This window comes from Macrotis lagotis, chromosome 5 (assembly GCF_037893015.1).
Source record: "Macrotis lagotis isolate mMagLag1 chromosome 5, bilby.v1.9.chrom.fasta, whole genome shotgun sequence".
Taxonomy (NCBI): Eukaryota; Metazoa; Chordata; class Mammalia; order Peramelemorphia; family Peramelidae; genus Macrotis; species Macrotis lagotis.
In genome coordinates, this window is record NC_133662.1 from 156,004,323 (window position 1) to 156,024,386 (window position 20,064).

General features: G+C 38.8%; 1 protein-coding gene across 8 annotated transcripts in view; it reads left to right on the top strand.

Annotated features, from left to right (window-relative positions):
* Positions 1–1,996: 1,996 nt before the first annotated feature.
* AIG1 (androgen induced 1) overlaps positions 1,997–20,064 on the top strand; it is a 344,302-nt gene continuing 326,234 nt past the window's right edge. For 2 of the 8 annotated variants that reach the window (XM_074187738.1, XM_074187736.1), the window contains exon 1: positions 2,003–2,221. In XM_074187738.1, coding sequence (XP_074043839.1) covers positions 2,081–2,221 — 141 coding nt within the window. In that variant the 5' untranslated portion in view covers positions 2,003–2,080. Of the gene's footprint in view, positions 2,222–20,064 lie in introns of all 8 variants that reach the window. The other 6 variants (XM_074187734.1, XM_074187733.1, XM_074187735.1 and 3 more) reach the window with 5 other exon arrangements.

Below are 20,064 nucleotides of genomic sequence, written 5' to 3' on the forward strand. Positions count from 1 at the left end.
AAATAAATCAGGTCTAAAGGGGGATACTCCAACAGAAGTTGGCCTTTATTGAATGCCTAAATTTTGTCAATGACCACAACCATGGTAAAAACCCTATAACTTGCCCAGAAGTTCCCTTTCCCCTAAAAACCAACCACACTGGTTTAGTGAATGGTGAACTGTGTCATGACTCCCACACCCTGCACTTTCACACTTCAACAAACACCCTCATGTGGTTCTTGGCCCCCTCCCCTTTCATCTGGCTGGAACAACACTCTTTAACCACAGTGATTAACCTTTTTTATGCCACTGATCCCTTTGGCATTCTGAGGAAGCCAGAACTGTCTCTTCATCCACCTTCTCCGTTGCTTTGTGTATGAGATATACAGCTGGATTTGCTTTGTATAGGAGATATACAGCTGGATTTGCTTTGTATAGGAGATATACAGCTGGATTTGCTTTGTATAGCAGATATACAGCTGGATTTGCTTTGCATAGGAGATATACAGCTGGATTTGCTTTGTATAGGAGATATACAGCTGGATTTGCTTGTATAGCAGATATACAGCTGGATTTGCTTTGCATAGGAGATATACAGCTGGATTTGCTTTGTATAGGAGATATACAGCTGGATTTGCTTGTATAGCAGATATACAGCTGGATTTGCTTGTATAGGAGATATATAGCTGGATTTGCTTTGCATAGCAGATATACAGCTGGATTTGCTTGTATATGAGATATACAGCTGGATTTGCTTTGCATAGGAGATATACAGCTGGATTTGCTTTGTATAGGAGATATACAGCTGGATTTGCTTGTATAGGAGATATACAGCTGGATTTGCTTTGTATAGGAGATATACAGCTGGATTTGCTTTGTATAGGAGATATACAGCTGGATTTGCTTTGTATAGCAGATATACAGCTGGATTTGCTTTGCATAGGAGATATACAGCTGGATTTGCTTTGTATAGGAGATATACAGCTGGATTTGCTTGTATAGCAGATATACAGCTGGATTTGCTTGTATAGGAGATATATAGCTGGATTTGCTTTGCATAGCAGATATACAGCTGGATTTGCTTGTATATGAGATATACAGCTGGATTTGCTTTGCACAGGAGATATACAGCTGGATTTGCTTTGCATAGCAGATATACAGCTGGATTTGCTTTGCATAGGAGATATACAGCTGGATTTGCTTGTATAGGAGATATACAGCTGGATTTGCTTGTATAGGAGATATACAGCTGGAATTGCTTTGTATAGGAGATATACAGCTGGATTTGCTTGTATAGCAGATATACAGCTGGATTTGCTTGTGTATGAGATCTACAGATAGTCATATAAATTGATGTAGTCATATATAGTTAGACTGATAGGAGTGAAATGATGGGAATGATGAAAAACGGGACTGACGGATTATAGATAAATGATAGAAGGAGCAAATGAGAGAGAGTGGACAGACAGATGATAGGACAGATGGACAGCATGACAGGTGGAACAGGAAGGGCAGAGGGCAGGATAAGCGACAAGACAGATGTTAGGACAAACAGATTATAGATAAGTGCTACAGATAAGCTAGCGAGATGGCAGATAGGAGCCGCAGGACAGCGCGCGGAGACAGACGCAGCAGATAAGCCGGACAGCCCGCACGTGTCTGGGCATTTCAGAGCGCTTGGGTGCTGCGGAGGCCCCGCCCCTCGGGAGGCCCCGCCCCCTCCCCTGCCCGGGTCACAGAAGCCGGGCTGGTCCCCAGGAGCTGCGCGCGCGCACTCAGGGGCCTCACGGGGCGTTTTCCCACGCTCCGAGCACGTGACCGCCACCCCGGGTCCCCCCCAAACGCCCCGGCTCCGGAGAGATCCGGACACGGGGAAAATGACGGCGCTGACGCAGGCGGTGACGCCGCCGCCTGCAGGTCTCGCCCCGGCCCCACGCGCGGCGCACGGAGCATCCGCACACGCGCACAGATCCGTACAGACACGCACACACACGCGCGCGCGCGCGCAGGGCCCATTCCCGCCCTCCCCGCCCCCCCGCGCCCCTCCCCCCCGGGCCGGGCCGGGCCCCCGCCGCGCCCTCCGCCCAGGCCCGGTGCGAACATGGCGCTCGTCCCCTGTCAGGTGCTGAGAGTGGCCATCCTGCTGTCCTACTGCTCCATCCTGTGCAACTACAAGGCCATCGAGATGCCCGCGCACAAGACCTACGGGGGCAGCTGGAAGTTCCTGACCTTCATCGACTTGGTAAGGCCGCGGGGTCTGCGCGCGCGGGGGCGTGTGTGTGTGTGTGTGTGTGTGTGTGTGTGTGTGTGTGTGTGTGCGTGCGCGTGTCTGTGTCTGTGTGTGTTTGTGTGTGTGCGCGTGCGTGTGCGTGTCTGTGTGTGTCTGTGTCTGTGTGTGTGTGTGTGTGCGTGCGCGTGTCTGTGTCTGTGTGTGTGCGCGTGTCTGTGTGTGTTTGTGTGTGTGCGCGTGCGTGTGCGCGTCTGTGTCTGTGCGCGTGTCTGTGTGTATGTGTGTGTTTGTGTGTGTGTGCGTGTGCTTGCACGCGTGGTTCCTCCCTCTCACACCCCCCAGGCCCCCCCCCCCCGCAGCCACCCAGTGCGCGCAGGGCAGTGGGAGGGGTCAGGGGAGGGGGAGCCGCGGGAGAGGCACGCCCCTCCCCGCCTGGCCCCTTCCGCTGCAAGTGCAAGAAGACTAAGCGACCTTGACCGCGGATGACCCCTGGGTGACCTGGAGGCCGCCCCCGAGCCGTCACGTGACCGGCGCCAGCCGCACCTTCCCGGGAGAAGGAGCCTCCGCGCGGCTCACAGAGGGGGCGGCGGAGGGAGATGCCGGACCTAGACGGCCCCCGACCTTCGCCCTCCGCCCTCCGACCTCCGCCCGCGCGGGTTAAGAAGCTGCGACTTGGGGAGAGAAACTTTTAAAAAAAGCTTCCTTTCAAACGGTTTCACCTCCTACCCGGGACCCTTGAGCCGTCCCCTGGGTTGGATCCCATGCTGTCCGTGTAAAGTCTGGTCCATTCATTCCGAATTGGGCTGGGGCCCCAGGAGCCTGGCCCTCTGAAGGAAGAAAGTTGGGGGTGACAAGTGAAGTGTGTAAAGTCGGGGAGCTGTAGGCAGCCACCTGGACTTTGTACTCTTTTAGAGATGTAAGTCAGATGGCCCAAGGAAACAAGATCCTCTTCCGTTTTGTTTTCTTTTCAGTCTTCACTTTACCGAGCTTTATTTATTTTCGCAGTTAGCAGCATTTTTTCCTTCTTACATGTAGATTATTCAATACTTTTTCCCACTTAAACTTTTATAAAATTACTACATAATGGAAGATACCAAACTGAGGGCTGGGTTGATTTTGGAGGAAGGGGTGTGACATCACACACATAACACACACACACACACACACACACCCTCTTTAGGTCTAGACCTATTGGCATGGAAACTCAATTTATACCACTTTCTCACATTGCTTTGTATAGGAGATATACATCTAGATTTGCTTTGTATAGGAGATATATAGGTAGATAGTCATATAAATATAGACAGACATAAATATATAATTATAGACCCAGAAATCTATATCCATAATCCACATCTTCATCCGAATTTCTATCCATAGGTACCAAATAAAGACAACAATTTCAGACTAGGGGTAGGGAAAGAAAACTGACAACTGGGAAGATTAGGAAAGGCCTGGTGTAAGAAGTAGCATCTGAACTAAACCTGGAAGGGATAGGAATTGTTTTGTTTCAAATGATTAACAGTCCCATTAAGGTCATTGATGAAATTGATTAGCATCAAATCCCCGAAGAAACTTAGGGACATTCACTTTTTATGCTAGTCTGAGTTCCATATTTTTCTCCCTCTTTCTCTCCTTCCCCAAGACAGCTAGGAATTTGTTATAGATTATGGATAATCATGTTAACTGAATTTTTATTGAGCTGTTAACCTGGGCTTGAGACCAGGTCAGAGACAGAGTGCCAGTAATCAGGTGTTGGTTTAATTAATTATTTTCATCGAAAGGAACCAATTTGTGAATCATGCGATTATTTCTGATTGAAGCTCTACCCTGCTATAGTGGAAGCAGATATATACATGATCACAACTGGGAAGGGAAGGAGAAGGTTGGTCATAGAACAATCCGTTTTGAGTCTTGAGTAAGTTTCCTAGTCCAAGTCTACTGTGTAGGACAATACAACAATCATAGCACATCTTGGCCTTTCAAATACATTCAAGTCCTGTGGGAGGGACTAAGTTGATTGTATAGTCTTGAGGTACATTTTATTTTTGTCTCAATAGTACACAGTTCTCTGATTCTCTTCACTTAAAACAGGCTAGTACAGTTTAGGGTAAGAATGCAGGACTTGTCATGATTGACAGATGGCTCCTGTCTTTGTTTTAACTGATTCTCAGGCCAGAGTTTCCCTGTAAAAATGATCTCTAGAAATTAAATTATTATTAAATCCATTACTTGATCCATATAAACATCATGATTCTCTTGACATATGTTAAACACGTTTCCACATTAGTCATGTCTTGAAAAAAAGAATCAGAACAAAAGAATGAAAAACATCCCCCCCCCCCCCCCAAAAGTGAAAATGGTATGCTTAAATCTGCATTCAGATTCCATAGTTCTTTCTCTGGATGTAGATAGCATTTTCTATCACTAGCCTTTTGGAATTGCCTTGTGGGTCTTTCCCCCCCTTTTTTATATATTTCCTTTGGTATATAAATCTAGTTGTAATGTTGCTGGATCAAAATGTACGCACAGTTTACAGCCTTTTGAGCATGGTTTCAAATTGTGCTCTAGAATCTAGGTTGCATCAGTTCACAGCTCCACCAGTTATACATTAGTGTACTAGTTTTCCCATCTCCCCTCCAGTAGTGTTCATTTTCCTTTCCTGTCAATCATTTTACATTTTTCTCATCAATAATGATTTAGAGCATTTTTATATGACTAGAGATTGCTTTAATTTTATCTGGTAACTGCCTATTCATATCCTTTGACCTTTTATCAGTTGGAGAATGACTTATATTCATATCAATTTGACTCATTTCTCTATATATTTGAGAAATGAGGTCATTATCAGAAACATTAACTGTAAAAATTGTTTTCCAGCTTTTGGATTTCCTTTTAATCTTGATTGCATTGGTGTCATTTGTGCAATATCTTTTTTTTTGTTTTGTTTTTGCAAGGCAAATGGCATTAAGTGGCTTGCCCCAGGCCACATAGCTAGGTAATTATTAAGTGTCTAAGACCAGATTTGAACCCAGGTACTCCTGACTCCAAGGCCTGTGCTTTATCCACTACACCACCTAGCCATCCCAGTGCAAAATCTTTTTAATGGAATTCATTTCATAATGCTCTCTATTTCTTGTTTGGTCATAAATTCTTCTCTTCTCCTTAGATATGAGAAAACTATTCTTTGCTCACCAAATTTTCTTATGGTATCAGCCTTTATGTCTAAATCATGTATCCATTTGGACCTTATTTTGTATAGGGAGTGAGATTTTACTCTTTGCTTAGTTTCTGCCGTACTATTTTCAGTTTTCTCAACGTTTTTTGTTAAATAGTGATTTCTTATCCCAGAAGCTGAAGTCCTTGGATTTATCAAACAGTCGATTATTATGATCATTTACTACTCTATCCTTTGTAGCTAACTTATTCCACTCCATTTCTTAGCCGGTACCAAATAGTTTTAATGATTGCTCCTTTGTCATATATTTTTAGGTCTGGTACAGTTAGGCCAGCTTTCTTTGCAATATTTTCCCCAGTGATTCCCTTGATATTCTTGACCTTTTTTTTCCTTCCAGATAATTTTTTTTATTTTTTTTCTAGTGTTATAAATTAATTTTTGGTAGTTTGATTGATGTGGCACTGAATAAGTATATTAATTTAGGTAGATTGTCATTTTATTAGCTCAGTCTCCCCAGGAATGATTGATATTTTTCTGATTGTTTAAATCTATTTTTTTATTGTTGTTTGAAGTTTACAACTTTTCCCCTAATCTCGCTTCCTTCCCCCCACCCCCAGAAAAGATAGTCTGGTAGTCTTTACATGGTTTCCATGCTATACATTGATCAAAATTGAATGTGTTGAGAGAGAAATCTTATCCTCAGGGAAAAAACAAAATATGAGATAGCAAAATTACATAATAAGATAACTTTTTTTTAATTTAAAGGTGATATAGTCTTTGGTCTTTGTTTAAGCTCCACAATTCTTTCCTTGGATACAGATGGTATTCTCCATTGCTGATACCCTAAAATTGTCCCTGATTGTTGCACTGATGAAATGAGCAGGTCCATTAAGATTGATTTTCAACTCAGTGTTGCTGTTAGGGTGTACAGTGTTCTTCTGGTTCTGCTCATTTCGCTCAGCATCAGTTTATGTAAATCCTTCCAGGCTTCTCTGAATTCCCATCCCTCCTTATTGTTCTAATAGAACAATAGTGTTCTATCACATACATATACCACAATTTGTTCAGCCATTCCCCAATTGATGGACGTTTACTCAATTTCCAATTCTTTGCTACCACAAACAGGGCTACTATGAATATTTTTGTACAAGTGATATTTTTACCCTTTTCATGATCTCTTCAAGTATAAACCCAGTAGTGGTATTGCTGGATCAAAGGGTATGCATATTTTTATTTAAATCTGACTTCCCTTCTCAACAGGTTGTTGGATGTTTCCTCAAAAGTTTTTTTCTCTGTAGATGCAGGCACCATGTACTTGTCTTGTTATACTTTTGAGAAAAATTTAAAGAATTTGAGCCATTATTAAAATATGACAAATTTCTTGCTGTTAACACTCACAAAATGTAAAGAAATAAAGACCATGCAAAGTAGGTTGCTGTGGTAGTTTTTGTGTGTTTTGATACCCCCATTCTTCCTTGAGGATATTGTATTGTAATGGATATTTTGTAGTATAGCATCAGATGCTTTGAATTGGATAGTTTTGAGTAACACTTTCTAGTTAACATGAAGGTTACTGCAATGGTGCTCTGAGGTTTCAGAAATGCTTTTCAATACAATTTTATTTTCAGTTTTTGTCCCCATTTTATAGATGATGAAACCAAGGTTCAGAGACATTTCATGGCTTGCCATCGCTCCCAGAGTGGCATTCCAACCCAGATTAGATGGAATATGATGTAGATTTAGTGCTCAAAAAAAAAGCACCACTAATTTCATTTCCATAATGATTTAAGGTTGACAGAATATTTTCTTTATAATGACTCTTTAAATCAGTGTGAGTATTGTTATCCCCATTTTCCAGGCAAACATGGAAATTAAATAACTTTTTCCAAGATTACATAGTAAGTAGCAGAGTCTGGGTTTAGATCTAGGTCTTTTGTCTCCAGGTTCAATGATTTTCCTCATATATAACACATTGACTCTCTTGAATGATATAGTTGATGTTTAAGTCATTTTCAGTCATGTCTAGTTCTTCATGATCCTATTTGGGGTTTTCTTGGCTAAGACATGGGCATGGTTACCACCTTCTCTAGTTCATTTGACCAATGAGGAAATTGAGACAAACAGAGTTAGGTGACTTGCCCGGGATCATATACCTTGTAAGTGTTGGAAACCAGATTGGAATTCAGAATCTTCCAGACTGATTATATATTCTGTAATATTGACTATGTGGCATAATTACTTTATAACTATTTTTTATAATATATATATATACATATATATATGTCAAGTCCTTGAATTTGGTCAATTAGTTCATATTGATATGAAGCTATTAACTTTTTTTTTTGGTGTATGGCCTTAAGGAATTTCTTCAATCTTCCTTCAGTAAGGGTGTTTTTGTTTTGTTATGTTATTAATTGTAGGGATTCTTTTGAATTCCCGGAATTGCTTTGAGAAGATTTCTTTGAAACTCAAAAAAATGCAAATGCAAAGTGAATTTTTAATTAGAGATTTTAATTAGATTTCTCATTTTCAAAAGGAGGATTAAATGTTTTTTATCTCTGAAATTGTTATTCAGTATATAAGAATTCTACAGATATAAGCATGGTTATATTTAAAACAAGAAAAATCTTTCATATTCCTTAGCATATTTTGAATACATTAAATTCAACCAATTCATTCTTCCTTTATGTGTGTTTATGTGTGCATGTATATGTGTGTTTCTAGGTGTTTAACATTTTTCTTAAGATTTGTACAGCATTATTCATTTTCACATCTCAGATCAGTTTTGATTTTTTGCATCCCAGTTCTTCAATGATAGGATCACCTTTTGGGCCAATTCTGATTTAAGAGAAGATTTATCTTGATTTCAATAATACATGGTATCAATTTGTGACTAGGTGACCCGGTGGATAGAATCAGATAAGGAGTCAAGGAAGATTCCTCTTTTTGAGTTCAAATCTGGTCTGAGATACTTCCTTTTTGCCTCAGTTTCCTCTTCTGTAAACCAAACTGGAGAAGGAAATGACAAATCACTTTTTTACCAAGAAAATCTCAAATGGGTTTATGAAACTACTGAACAACAACATCAAATGAGTTTGCAGAAAATTGAACTAGGTATCTCAAGCTACATATTTTCACTAGGTTGTTATAGATATTTTTACTGTATTCAGATCTCCCAGTGATAAATCATTGTAGGTATGGAGTTAGAACTAACTGATAGTCAAAAACTGAAATGAGGATTGTTGCTCAGCTAATTATCCCAGTAATTTTTCTTTTTTTCAGCAATGAAGTGCAGTGAGTAGCAAGATTGTCTAGGCACCACAGGATAAAGTGGTAGGGGGAGTACTGAAGCCTTTCACCTAGGATGGCTGTATTCTTAATCCAGTTTTTACATGAATGAAATAAATCCAGCTATTTCTGCCAATCCTTAGGTGTGGAAATTTGAGTCCCTGGGTGACTTAGCTTTTACCAAATAACAATTTTGGGGGGTTTATTTATTTAGGCTATCCTAAAGAAATGTTCAGAAATGTAGCACTGGGCCTCTATCAGATTGTGAGGATTGAAGTACATTAGGAGGCTGAGAAGGAGTGGTCAGATAGGTCAGAAAAGATCTGAGAGTCATGACAGGAAAACTCAAAGAAGAAAGGGTATCTATTTAGTAAGAGAGAGAGTGGTCAACAGCATCAGATATAGCACAGGCCAAAGAAAATGAGTACTGAGGAAAGACCTTCAGATTTGGTAAGAAAGAGATCACTGGTAACTGGAAAGAGTAGATTCAGTTGAGTGCTGGGGTTGATCAGTCAATCAACTTGCAAAGGATTGAGTTATGGATGGGAACGTGATGAAAGTTGAGGCAGTGGATTGTAGATGGCTTTTTCTAGGTGTTTAGTTGTGAAAGGGAGATAAGCCTTGGAAGGGCCTATTGAAGGTGCTTTATGGGTTTTTTTCTCTTTTAAAGAATGGAGGAGATTGGGCAAATTTGAAGAGAGAAGGGAAGGACTGGTATGTAGGGAAAGGTAGAATCTTTGTCCTAGAGTCAGAGAGAATTGAGGATGTAGCCTGCTGAAACAAATGGGGACAGGTTAGAATCAAAGGTGGATGTAAAGATGGGGGGAAAATGATGATGGTCTGTATAACATTTAACAGAGTATAATAAAACTTACAAATAGTTTTTGAAAAGTTTGTTTTGTTAGCTTTTCTGAGTCTAAAGTTCAGTCACCTTTGGTCTTATTTTTCTTTTTTGCTGTGGAACCAGGTCAGTGTGTATATACTTTTTGCTGATTTGAGGTTGCATTATATAGCACAGGTCTCCATATTTCTTTGTATTCTTATTGTTTTACAGTATTTTAATATTGCATTACATTAACATAACTATAACTAATTGAGTCATTCTCCAACTATTCTACATATAGTTTTTTATTAATATTATTTTGCTATTTTAAATAATTTACAACTCTTTTTAGTTTGAATCCTGTTTTTGCTTTTCCTGTTATCTTTAGGATAAAATATTAGTAATGAGATTGATGAGACAATGGATAAAATAAGTTTCTCAGCTTTTAAATAATCTTAAAACTCAAAAGAACATAAAACTGAACGAAGTAGTATGGAGTGATCAGGAGTGAATTTGACCTCAGAATAAGGGAGGTCAGTGTTCAAATACTGATGCATTCTGGCTTTTGACACTCATCCTTCTAACTCTCCCTATTGTAGAAAATTTGTAATCTGCATTGGGACAGAGTTCCCAGAATGAAAGCAAAGGCAACTGAATTTCATAATCTTGTAATGATGCTAATAACAACAGGGTACATTTACCTGTCCTTTTGTAAAAGTTGAGTTCAGATTTTCTTCTGATACAGACACAAGAGATTCACATAAAATGTTATTTTTATTTCCATTTTCCAATGCCCCCATAGATATCGAGGAATATATTTTGTTCTCCAGTTTCCTCTTTATTCATTCGATCAACAGCCATTTGAGCGCATGCTTGCATAATGTAATAGAATGAGCAAGGGATTTAGAGCAGATCACCTGAGTTCAGATCCCAACTGCAGCTTATTAAAGTTCACTTTTAGTTAAGTTTGGTTAAGTTTCTCAGGAACCCAAGTTCCTCAAGCATAAAATTGCGGTTTGCCACTCCTGAAAAAAAGAGTTAATGGTCTCCTCTTGCAGAAAGAGACATACATTTTTGGACAAACCAATGTGGGAATATCAGTTTGATTGTGCATGTTTGTTAAAAGGATTTTGTCTTCCTTCTTTCCCTTCATCTCCCTCTAATTCCCCTTCAATGTAGCATAGAGTTGGGAAGCAGGAGACTAGGATGGTCTCCTTAATAAAGAAAAACAAAAGAGTCTGCCTAAGTATTAAAAAAAATCCATAAAATAGAACAGGAGCAGAACAGCTTTGAGAGTTGCATGTTATGATTAATGTGGAAATGTTTAAGATGATTTTACATGTATAACCTCTATCAGATTGTGCTTGCTATTTTGGAGAGAGGGGAGGGGAGGAAGAGAGAGAAAAATTTGGAACTCAAAAACTTAGACAAATAAATGTTGAAAACTCTTTACATGTAATTGGAAGAAAAATACTATTAAGAGGGGAAAGTAGAAAATTACATGTTACATTTATTATATGCTAAAAAATGAAACAACTGTATCATGTAATATAGATTCACATTCACATCCAGCCCTTATTTTCTGTCCTAATTTGTGTATGAAAAATGCTCATTTTATTTGGTATTAAGTTCAGAATTTAAAAAAAATTACTCTTGGACCAAGAACAGCTGAGTTAAGATCAATTTAGATGATTTTCTACTCTTTTTCAGTACTAAAAGGGTAATAAAACCCTAGGCAGATCATATAATGATGTGGGAAAAAAGTGAAATTAAATTCAAATTATTTTATTTTAGGGACTTGAGAAATCTCTCTTTAAAATGATTCTTTGGTTTTTGAGACATCCCCAGGGTGCCATATTTTTCTATTTATTATGATAAATATTCCTAAGAAGTAGAATAAAAATGCTAAATTTTACATTTTTTTTTTTACTTACCATATAGTAAAAATATTTTTTGGGTAAAGATTTATGACTTAATTTAGCATAGGTAATAAAACTTCCCAAGGTGAATTTCTTTATTCCATTATATAGCTACACTTGTGTTTAACTGACAAAACAGTAATGTAGAAGAGAAGGAATTTAAGCAAAAACTCCCTGAATTAAATTTGGTTCATATTTGGGAGTGGAATACTAATAGAAACAGGGGAAGGCTAGCTCTGGATGAATGCATGGTGATTAATTAGTAGGATCAGATTAATCTATTTATATAGAAAGAGAATCTATCAAGTATTTTCCATAAGTTTTCTTCTTTGTTCTTTGGGAGTGTTCCTTGTACAACTTCTCTTAAACAGATAACTCTGGTATGCAATAGTTGTTGATTTCCTTCCCTGTTTGCAGATCTTACTAGAATTACGAGGCATCCTTTGGGCACTGGCTGAGATTTCTTCTTTATTTTCCCTTCATTATATAACATTTAGGAAAATTGTTTGGTACATTGTAGTATTTTCCTTTGTTTTCCTATAGTCATCTGAAATGTCATGCTTCTCTTAGAAACGGGAACTGAGAAGCCTGAACAATGGTATGTTTTTCCATATTGAATCAGTTGTTCCTATAATAACCAAGACTGACTTTGAAAAAATCCTGGTATTCCAGGATGGTGCAGAACTCTTATGATTGTAAGGTTTTTCTGTCCCTTAGAATAGTATTCTCTTTAAAATTAAGAGGGGATTTTGACTTAGGAAGCATCTTCAATGACATGAAACAAGATGAAGCGATGGGACCTTTGACAGACTATGTGATTGACATCATGATAGGATTCAGCCCAGAAGATTCTCAGAAAAATTAAATAGTTTAAATTTATTTTGAGCTACTTTAACTTATATTTAGTATATTATCCACATTAGAGAGGTAATAATAACTATGTAAATTTAAATACTCTGGAAGTATCATAATCCCTACTCTCCTGCTTTGTAACTGACCCTATAAAATGCATTTATTTCAAATTTAAAGGACCTCCATTCTTTGAAATTCTACCTTCTGAAATTCTGTGGGGATTGTTATTCTACTGTTCACATTTGCTTTTTTCTTCTAATAGTTAAATGGCCATTTCCACTTGCCTACTTTCTTATTTTAGAGAAGAATAGCTTAAATGCAGAGTTTTCTTTGTAATGTCTTTTTTTCTCTATAAGAAAATGTGCCTGTTTTGATAATGTGCTGGCCTTGAAGATATATCTTGGCAATTCCTTCTATTTAAATATAGAGAAAATATTTGAATATATTACAGGTTTGAAATTTATTGTTTCATCCTTATAAATCTATGGTAGTAATTTTATACTATAGATATGCCCCCTCAAAAATGCAAGTAGAACCCCATTATAATGAATACTATTATAATGTCTAGTTTTATTAAAATAGTGCTCTTCCTAATGTCTGGTTATCTACGCTCACCATGGTCAGCTGATACAGATTCAGTGAATTTTGTTGAATGAAAAATGTTTTGACTGTAATGTCCATTTGGTGAAAGTTTTCTTTTGGTATTGTATTTATGTATACTCTCTGTACTGGAGAACCTATATCCAACATTCTTAATAAGATCCATCTTGTTTTTCAAAATAATCTATTGGTGACTTTTTTAAAGTTTATATATGATGACCTGTTTGTGTGCTATTGAGATATATAGAGGATTCTGGTTGGCTTATGTTGAGACTTGGAAAAACTAGGTTGCTCAGGGGATAGAGCCTTGGTCTTGGAGTCTGGAGGACCAGAGTTCAAATCCAGCCTCAGACATTTGACTCTTCCTGGCTGTGTGATCTTGGGCAAGTCACCTAACTCTGATTGCCTTGCATCCAGGGCCATCTCCAATCATCCTGATTCATATCTGGCCACTGGACCCAGATTGCTCCAGAGGAGAAAGTGAGGCTGGTGACTTAGCACAGCACCCCCTCACTCAGATCCAACTCATGTGCTTGTCATGGCGTCATTCCCCAATCTGATGATCTTCTTCAGGAGCAAAAGAGAGACTTACTTTGATAGAATGTTGATCAGAGTTAAAACTATTTTTATCTTACAAAGCAATATGAAGTGATTGCAGGTATTTTAGAGAGTGTACTATTTGAGGAGATTACTATCCCCTACAAAATTTAACTGCTGTGGACTAAAATTAAAAAGCAAGATCATCATAGAGGTGTGTTAAATTCTATAGATTGTAGTTACAAGGTGAACTCTAGGAGCATTTTTTTAAAACCAGTCCTGTGGTTTCAGTGGTATATGGAGGTCTGGGAAAGGAAACTATCTACTAATTTATGTGAGTAAATTGATGAACTGAGACTTGGTGTGGAATCAGTAAGCTTTTATTAAACACTCACTGTGTGCCAGGTTTTGTGCTGAGGGGAAAGAAGAAAAGGCAAAAGCAGTCTTTAAGAAAGCTGTTTTTCTAATGGTCAAGATGGGTATATAACTGAACATACAAGTTTCATGGAGAGTAAGTAAATAGAAGTTATGTTTAGAGGGTTGGGTTGTAGCAGTTTTTGATTTTTCCCGGGTCAAACAACCAATCAGCAATAATTGTTCTTCTTGGTTTTGAGGCCAGCATTGAAAACTGGGAAGGGTAGGCTAATGCAGTGAGTGATAATAGAATCAGGATCCAAAAAAAAGATCTTCATGGCAGACATTGGTCTGAATCTAGTAAGATGAAATTCAGGGGAAAATTAATATTAATCCTTAAAACTTGGGTACCAAAAAAATCAACTCTAAAATATAAGATGGCGGAAGGAATGGTTAGATACCAGTTTGTCTGAAAAAAATTCAATGGTTTTATTGGAATGCAAGCTCATTCTAAGTCAGCAGTTTTGGCGTAAAAAAGGTAATATGACCTTGGACTACATTAAAAGAGGAATAGTGGAAGCTTTACTCTGCTTTGCCACATCTCAACAGCAGTACTAATTTCAGGTTGGACCATTAGTTTAAGAAACATGTTAATTGGAGGGCAATCAGGTTTGATTAAAGGAATTGGGCATGATTAGCTTAAAAAAGAGAAGACAGGAGAGGGGCCATATTAGTCAACTATGTGAAGGGCTATTATAAGGAAGAAGCATTAGACTTGTTCAGTTTAGTTCCAGACTAAAGAACCAGTAGCATTGTGAATAAGTTCTAAAGAGGCAGAAATAAGTTAAATTTCAGGAGATACTCCCTAAAAACTAGAACTGTCCAAAAGTGGGAAGGACTGCCCCAGTAAGTGGTGGGTTACTCTTCCTTGAAGGTCTTCTCCCACAGACTAGAAAACCATTTGGCTTGGTTATATTAGGAATTCATTTTATGAATAGACTGGACCAAATCACTGACATATAACTTTTCTAACTCTAAAATTCTGTGATTCATGTCACACACACACACACTATCTCTCTCTTTCCTCTCTTTCCAAATATGTGTGTGTGTGTGTGTGTGTGTGTGTGTGTGTGTGTGTGTGTGTCTATATATATATATATGGAAGTAAGTATGTATCTTTCACTCTTTCCAGGTCAGGTCCTAATAAAATCTTAAGTAGTAATGAATTCCCAATGTAAATTTAGTGAATTGTGTTGAATGGAAATCTCAAAAAGAAATAAATAAGAGATATAGATCTGTTTAGATAGATATATGTGGTTATGATCAAGGTACAGCCATATGTACCTATGCAGGTAATTTCAGAAGTTTACCAACACCACAATTTGAGAAAATAGCACACATTTTACTAAGAATCCTATTTAGGGGGCGGAGCTAAGATGGTGACATGAAGGGATCCAGTCTTAGGAGCTCTCTGATAAAAACTCATGAAATAAGGACTCTAAACTTTCGAGAGACAGAACCCACAAAGGGACCCAGTGAGGCAGTTCTCCTACTCAAGGTAACCTGGAAAAGAGCAGAAAGGCTCTGCTTCCCGGGGGCGGAGGGGCGGCCTGCCAGAGGGGTGGCCCACCAGAGGGAAAGAACTTCAGCCTCCCAGAGGCAGCCCCAGGGCGCTGGGAGCTGTGGCTCACAGCAGTGGGGGAGTTTCCTGAGTACACCCCGGGGGAGCACCGGGCACAAAGTGGGAGAACAGTGGGGGACCTCTGCCAGAGCGAGCACATGGAGCTCAGCCCTCAGGGCACACAGCAAGCAGCTTGGTCTTTCTGCAGCCCAGACCCAGAAACAGAAGCAGATGGAGCCAGTAAGCAGGAGCCTCCAGGGCATGAGCCCATTTTGCTGAGGGAGGGGAGTGAAGAGAGAGAGACTGCCGAGCTCTGTCCTCTGCCTCTGGAACAGGACTCTGGGGTTCTGACCACTTTCAGATCCTGATCCCAGTCTAGGCTCCCCCATAGAACAACAGGGCCCCCCCACCTCAGCCCTTAGCCCCGTGGCAGAGGGGGGTGCTTATGGTCATTCACAGACCAGGAGGGAGGACAGAACCTCACACACTGAGACCCTTGTGGGAGTGTCCCAAAAGCTCAGGAAGCACCCCCAAAACAGGCTTAGGCTGGGAAAATGAACAAGCAAAGAAACAAGAGGAAGACCATTGAGAAATATTTTGCAAATGAGCCCAAGAAGGATCAAAACACTGAAGATGAGGAAGCACAAGCTCCTGCATCTAAAGACTCCAAGAAAAACAGAAATTGGGCTCAGGCTATGATAGAGCTCAAAAAAGACTTTGAAAATCAAATGAGGGAGTTGGAAGAAAAACTGGGAAAAGAGAGAGATGCAGGAAAAACATGAAAATGAAGTCAGCAGCTTAGTCAAGGAAATCCAAAAACATGCTGAAGAAAATAGCATGCTAAAAAACAGCTTAGGTCAAATGGATACAACAGTTCAAAAAGTTATTGAGGAGAAGAATGCTTTAAAAAGCAAAATTGGCCAGATGGAAAAAGAGATAAGAAAACTCTGAGGAGAACAAATCCTTCAGATAAAGAATAGAATTCAGGGAGATTGATGAATTTACCAGAAATCAGGAATCAATACTTCAAAACCAAAAAAAAAAAAACAAAAAATAAGAAGAATATGTGAAATATCTCATTGAAAAACCAACTGATATGGAAAACAGACTTAGGAAAGATAATTTAAAAATTATTGGAATACCTGAAAGTCATGATCAGGAAAAGAGCCTTGACATCATTTTCAAAGAATTACTACAGGAAAATTGCCCTGATATTCTAGAAGCAGAGGGCAAAATAGAAATGGAGAGAATCCACCGATCCCCCCCCGAGAAAGAGATCCCAAAAAACCAACCCCCAGGAATATTATAGCCAAGTTCCAGAACTCCCAAGTCAAAGAGAAAATATTACAAGCAGCCAGAAGGACACAGTTCAAATATCGTGGAGCTGCAGTCAGGATCACACAGGACTTAGCAGCAACTACATTGGAAGCTCGTAGGGCTTGGAATACAATATACCAGAAGGCAAAAGAGCTTAGAATGCAGCCAAGAATGAACTACCCAGCAAGGCTGAATGTCCTCTTCCAGGGAAAAAGATGGACTTTCAATGAACCAGGGGAATTTCAAAGGTTCCTTTTGGAATGGCCAGAGCTGAACAGAAGGTTTGATCATCAGATAGAGGACTCAGGTGAAGCATGGAGATTGGAGGAGAGGGGGGAAATATGAGGGACTTAATGAGGATGAACTGCATGTATAGAAAAATGATACTGATAATATTCATATCAACCATTTCAGTTAATAGATCAGGTAGAGGGAGCTTTTATAGTTGAAGCACAGGAGAAAGCTGAATTCGAAGATAAAATATGGTGTAAAAATGGAGTCAATAAGAAAAAAAGGGAAATGGAATGGGAGAAAGAAAAAGGAGAGGGGGAATAGTCCAAGCTATTTCACATAATAAGATTTTTTTTTTATTACAATGAGCTATTGCAATGATATGGAAGGGGGGAGGCAAGGGGGAATGAGGGAACCTTTGCTCTCATCAGAGATGGCTAGGAGAGGAAACAGCAAATATACTCAATGGGGTATAGACATCTGGAGTAAGAAGGAGGGGGGAACAGGGGGAAGGGGTGGGGATGTGAATAAAGGAGGAGAGGATGGACCATGGGGCGAGAGTGGTCAGATATAACACATTTTCTTTTTTACTTCTTGCAAGGGGCTGGGATTGGATGTCCTGCCCAGGACCATAGGGCCAGGTGGATTCTGGGCCTAAGGGTTGGTATGGGGGCTCAGGGCTTCTTGGCCCCAGGACCAGGGATCTGTCTGCTACGCCACTCATCAACCCTACAGCAGAGTCAGAGTGAAAGGAGAGAGAAGATATAGTACATGGTAGTGGAAAAATAAGAAAGGAGGGGGTTGTAATCAGCAATGGCAACGTTGGAAAAATATGGAAGTAACTTTTGTGATGGACTTATCATAAAGAATGAGATCCACCCGTGACAGAGTTGTTGGTGTTGGAACAAAGACTGAAGCACATTTTTTGTTATTATTATTTGGGGGAGGGTGCAGGGCAAGTGGGGCTGGGTGGCCTGCCTGGGGCCACATAGCAGGGTGATCTTTGGGTATCTGGGGCCGGATTTGGACCCAGGTGCTCCTGGCTCAAGGGCCAGTGCTCTGTCTGCCACCCAGCCACCCCTACTATTATTGGTATTTTATTTTATTTTGGGTCTTTTTCTTTTCTTCTTTTTGGTTTTTGCAGGGCAGTGGGGATCAGGTGGCTTGCATGTCACATGGCTGGGTGATTATTGGGTTTATGAGGCTGGATATGGACTTGGGTGCTCGTGGCTCCAGGGTTGGTGCTTCGTCCATTGTGCCACCTGGCCATACCTACAATTATTACTATTATTTTTTTATTTTAATTTTTTTCTCTCCCCTTTACTTTTTTCACCCAAGTAAGTCTATGTATATTCATGGGGGGAGGGGCATTTTGTTTACGTGTAAACAAGAATATTTTATTAATGTAAAAAAACATTTGTACAAAATGAGAATAAAAAATAAATTTTTTAAAAAAAGAATCCTATTTAATAAAGTTATAGTAAAAAAAGACATCATTTTAAAGACTGAAGTATGAAGTACATCCTTCTCTAATTTGATCTAGGTTGCAAATCATAGGCAATATGGTATAGTGGAAAGAGTAGTAGAGTCAAAGGACCTTGGTTGAAATTATGCCTGTTATTTTAATGCTTACTACTTGCTAGGTTTTTTTGATTCTGTAAAATTGAGGGATTGGATTAGATGACCCCTGAGTTTACTTCCAGCTCTAAAACTATAATATGAAAATAATGTCCCTTATGTAAAATGTAGGGGTATGAATTTTTGACAGTTTTGTTGGTCCTTTAAATGTATTAAACAGAATTCTTACAGTATCTGAAGAAAGGACTGTAGGCATCATTAGATATTTCACAATGGGGATTTTTAATTTTTACAAAAATTCAAGGTACATTTAATGCTTTATAAAGAAACTAAGAAGTACACATATACAGAGACATTGTCTACAGAATAACAGATTTTTAATCTGGGAGGGATTGTAAGGGTTATTTCTTCCACCCATTTTTATTTTAGAGAAAGTTAACTAGGAAGGAGAAGGAAGGTAACTAAATGAATTAAGCAACTTGCCCAAGGTCATAAAGTTGATAGGAAGCCTCAAATCCTGGTTTAAGGACTGAGGAAATAAGATTTACATCTCTCAAGGAAACAGAATAACATTTCTCTTGAAAATATTTTGTGGAAATATTTTTTTCATAGCATTCCTATGAGTTAGAGATTATCTGCATTTTACAATTAGAAAAAAAGACATTTGGTAGAAAGCTTAAGTAATTTGCTAAATATCAGGGAATAAAAGAATTGAACTTGAGTAAATCTTCATTATTGGTAAGAATGTCTGTCTGAGTGATTCTAATTTCAATTAAAAATTTTTTTCAAAATTTTAACTTATAATCACTGTTTCCAACAAAAATGTTGTCTAGCAGAGACCCTCACTTAATTACTGGATAATTATTTTTTTTTTAGGTTTTTGCAAGGCAAATGGGATTAAGTGGCTTGCCCAAGGCCACACAGCTAGGCAATTAAGTGTCTCAGACTGGATTTGAATCCAGGTACTCCTGACTCCAAGGCCAGTGCTTTATCCACTAAGCCACCTAGCTGCCCTAATTATTTTCTTTTAACTTATCAAAACACCAGTTTTATAGGAGATTGGCTACTTAGAAGATACTCAAATTCATGATTTGTTTACCCTGTTTAATCTTAAATATTGCAAAAGTAAATTCCAAAATAAGAAAGCATTCATTAATGATGTGTTACAGTTAGGCAATCTGTTTAGGATCTGAACTAATAACTTGTTTTAATAATTGCTCATTATAGTTGTGTTTCTATTTTGCTACTTAATGCTTATGGACTTGAGACAAAACAATGAAATAAATTCCCATCAATTATTGATTACAATATAAGCTTTGCTTTGATATACATTATAACTGGAATTACCTCTGGGTGAGGTTTTTGCCTCTTCTGTTTCTATTGTGTCACTCCCTCAATCAATAAACTCTAGGATGAATGGAATATAAAATAGAAACTCCTCTGGCTTTTAAAGTCCTTTACCCCCTGGTCCTAATCTATCTTTCCAGCTTCATTGTATATTCCCATAGCTATCTCTTGAATGCAGTCTCTTTCTAACTCTTGAAATCCTTCTCTTCT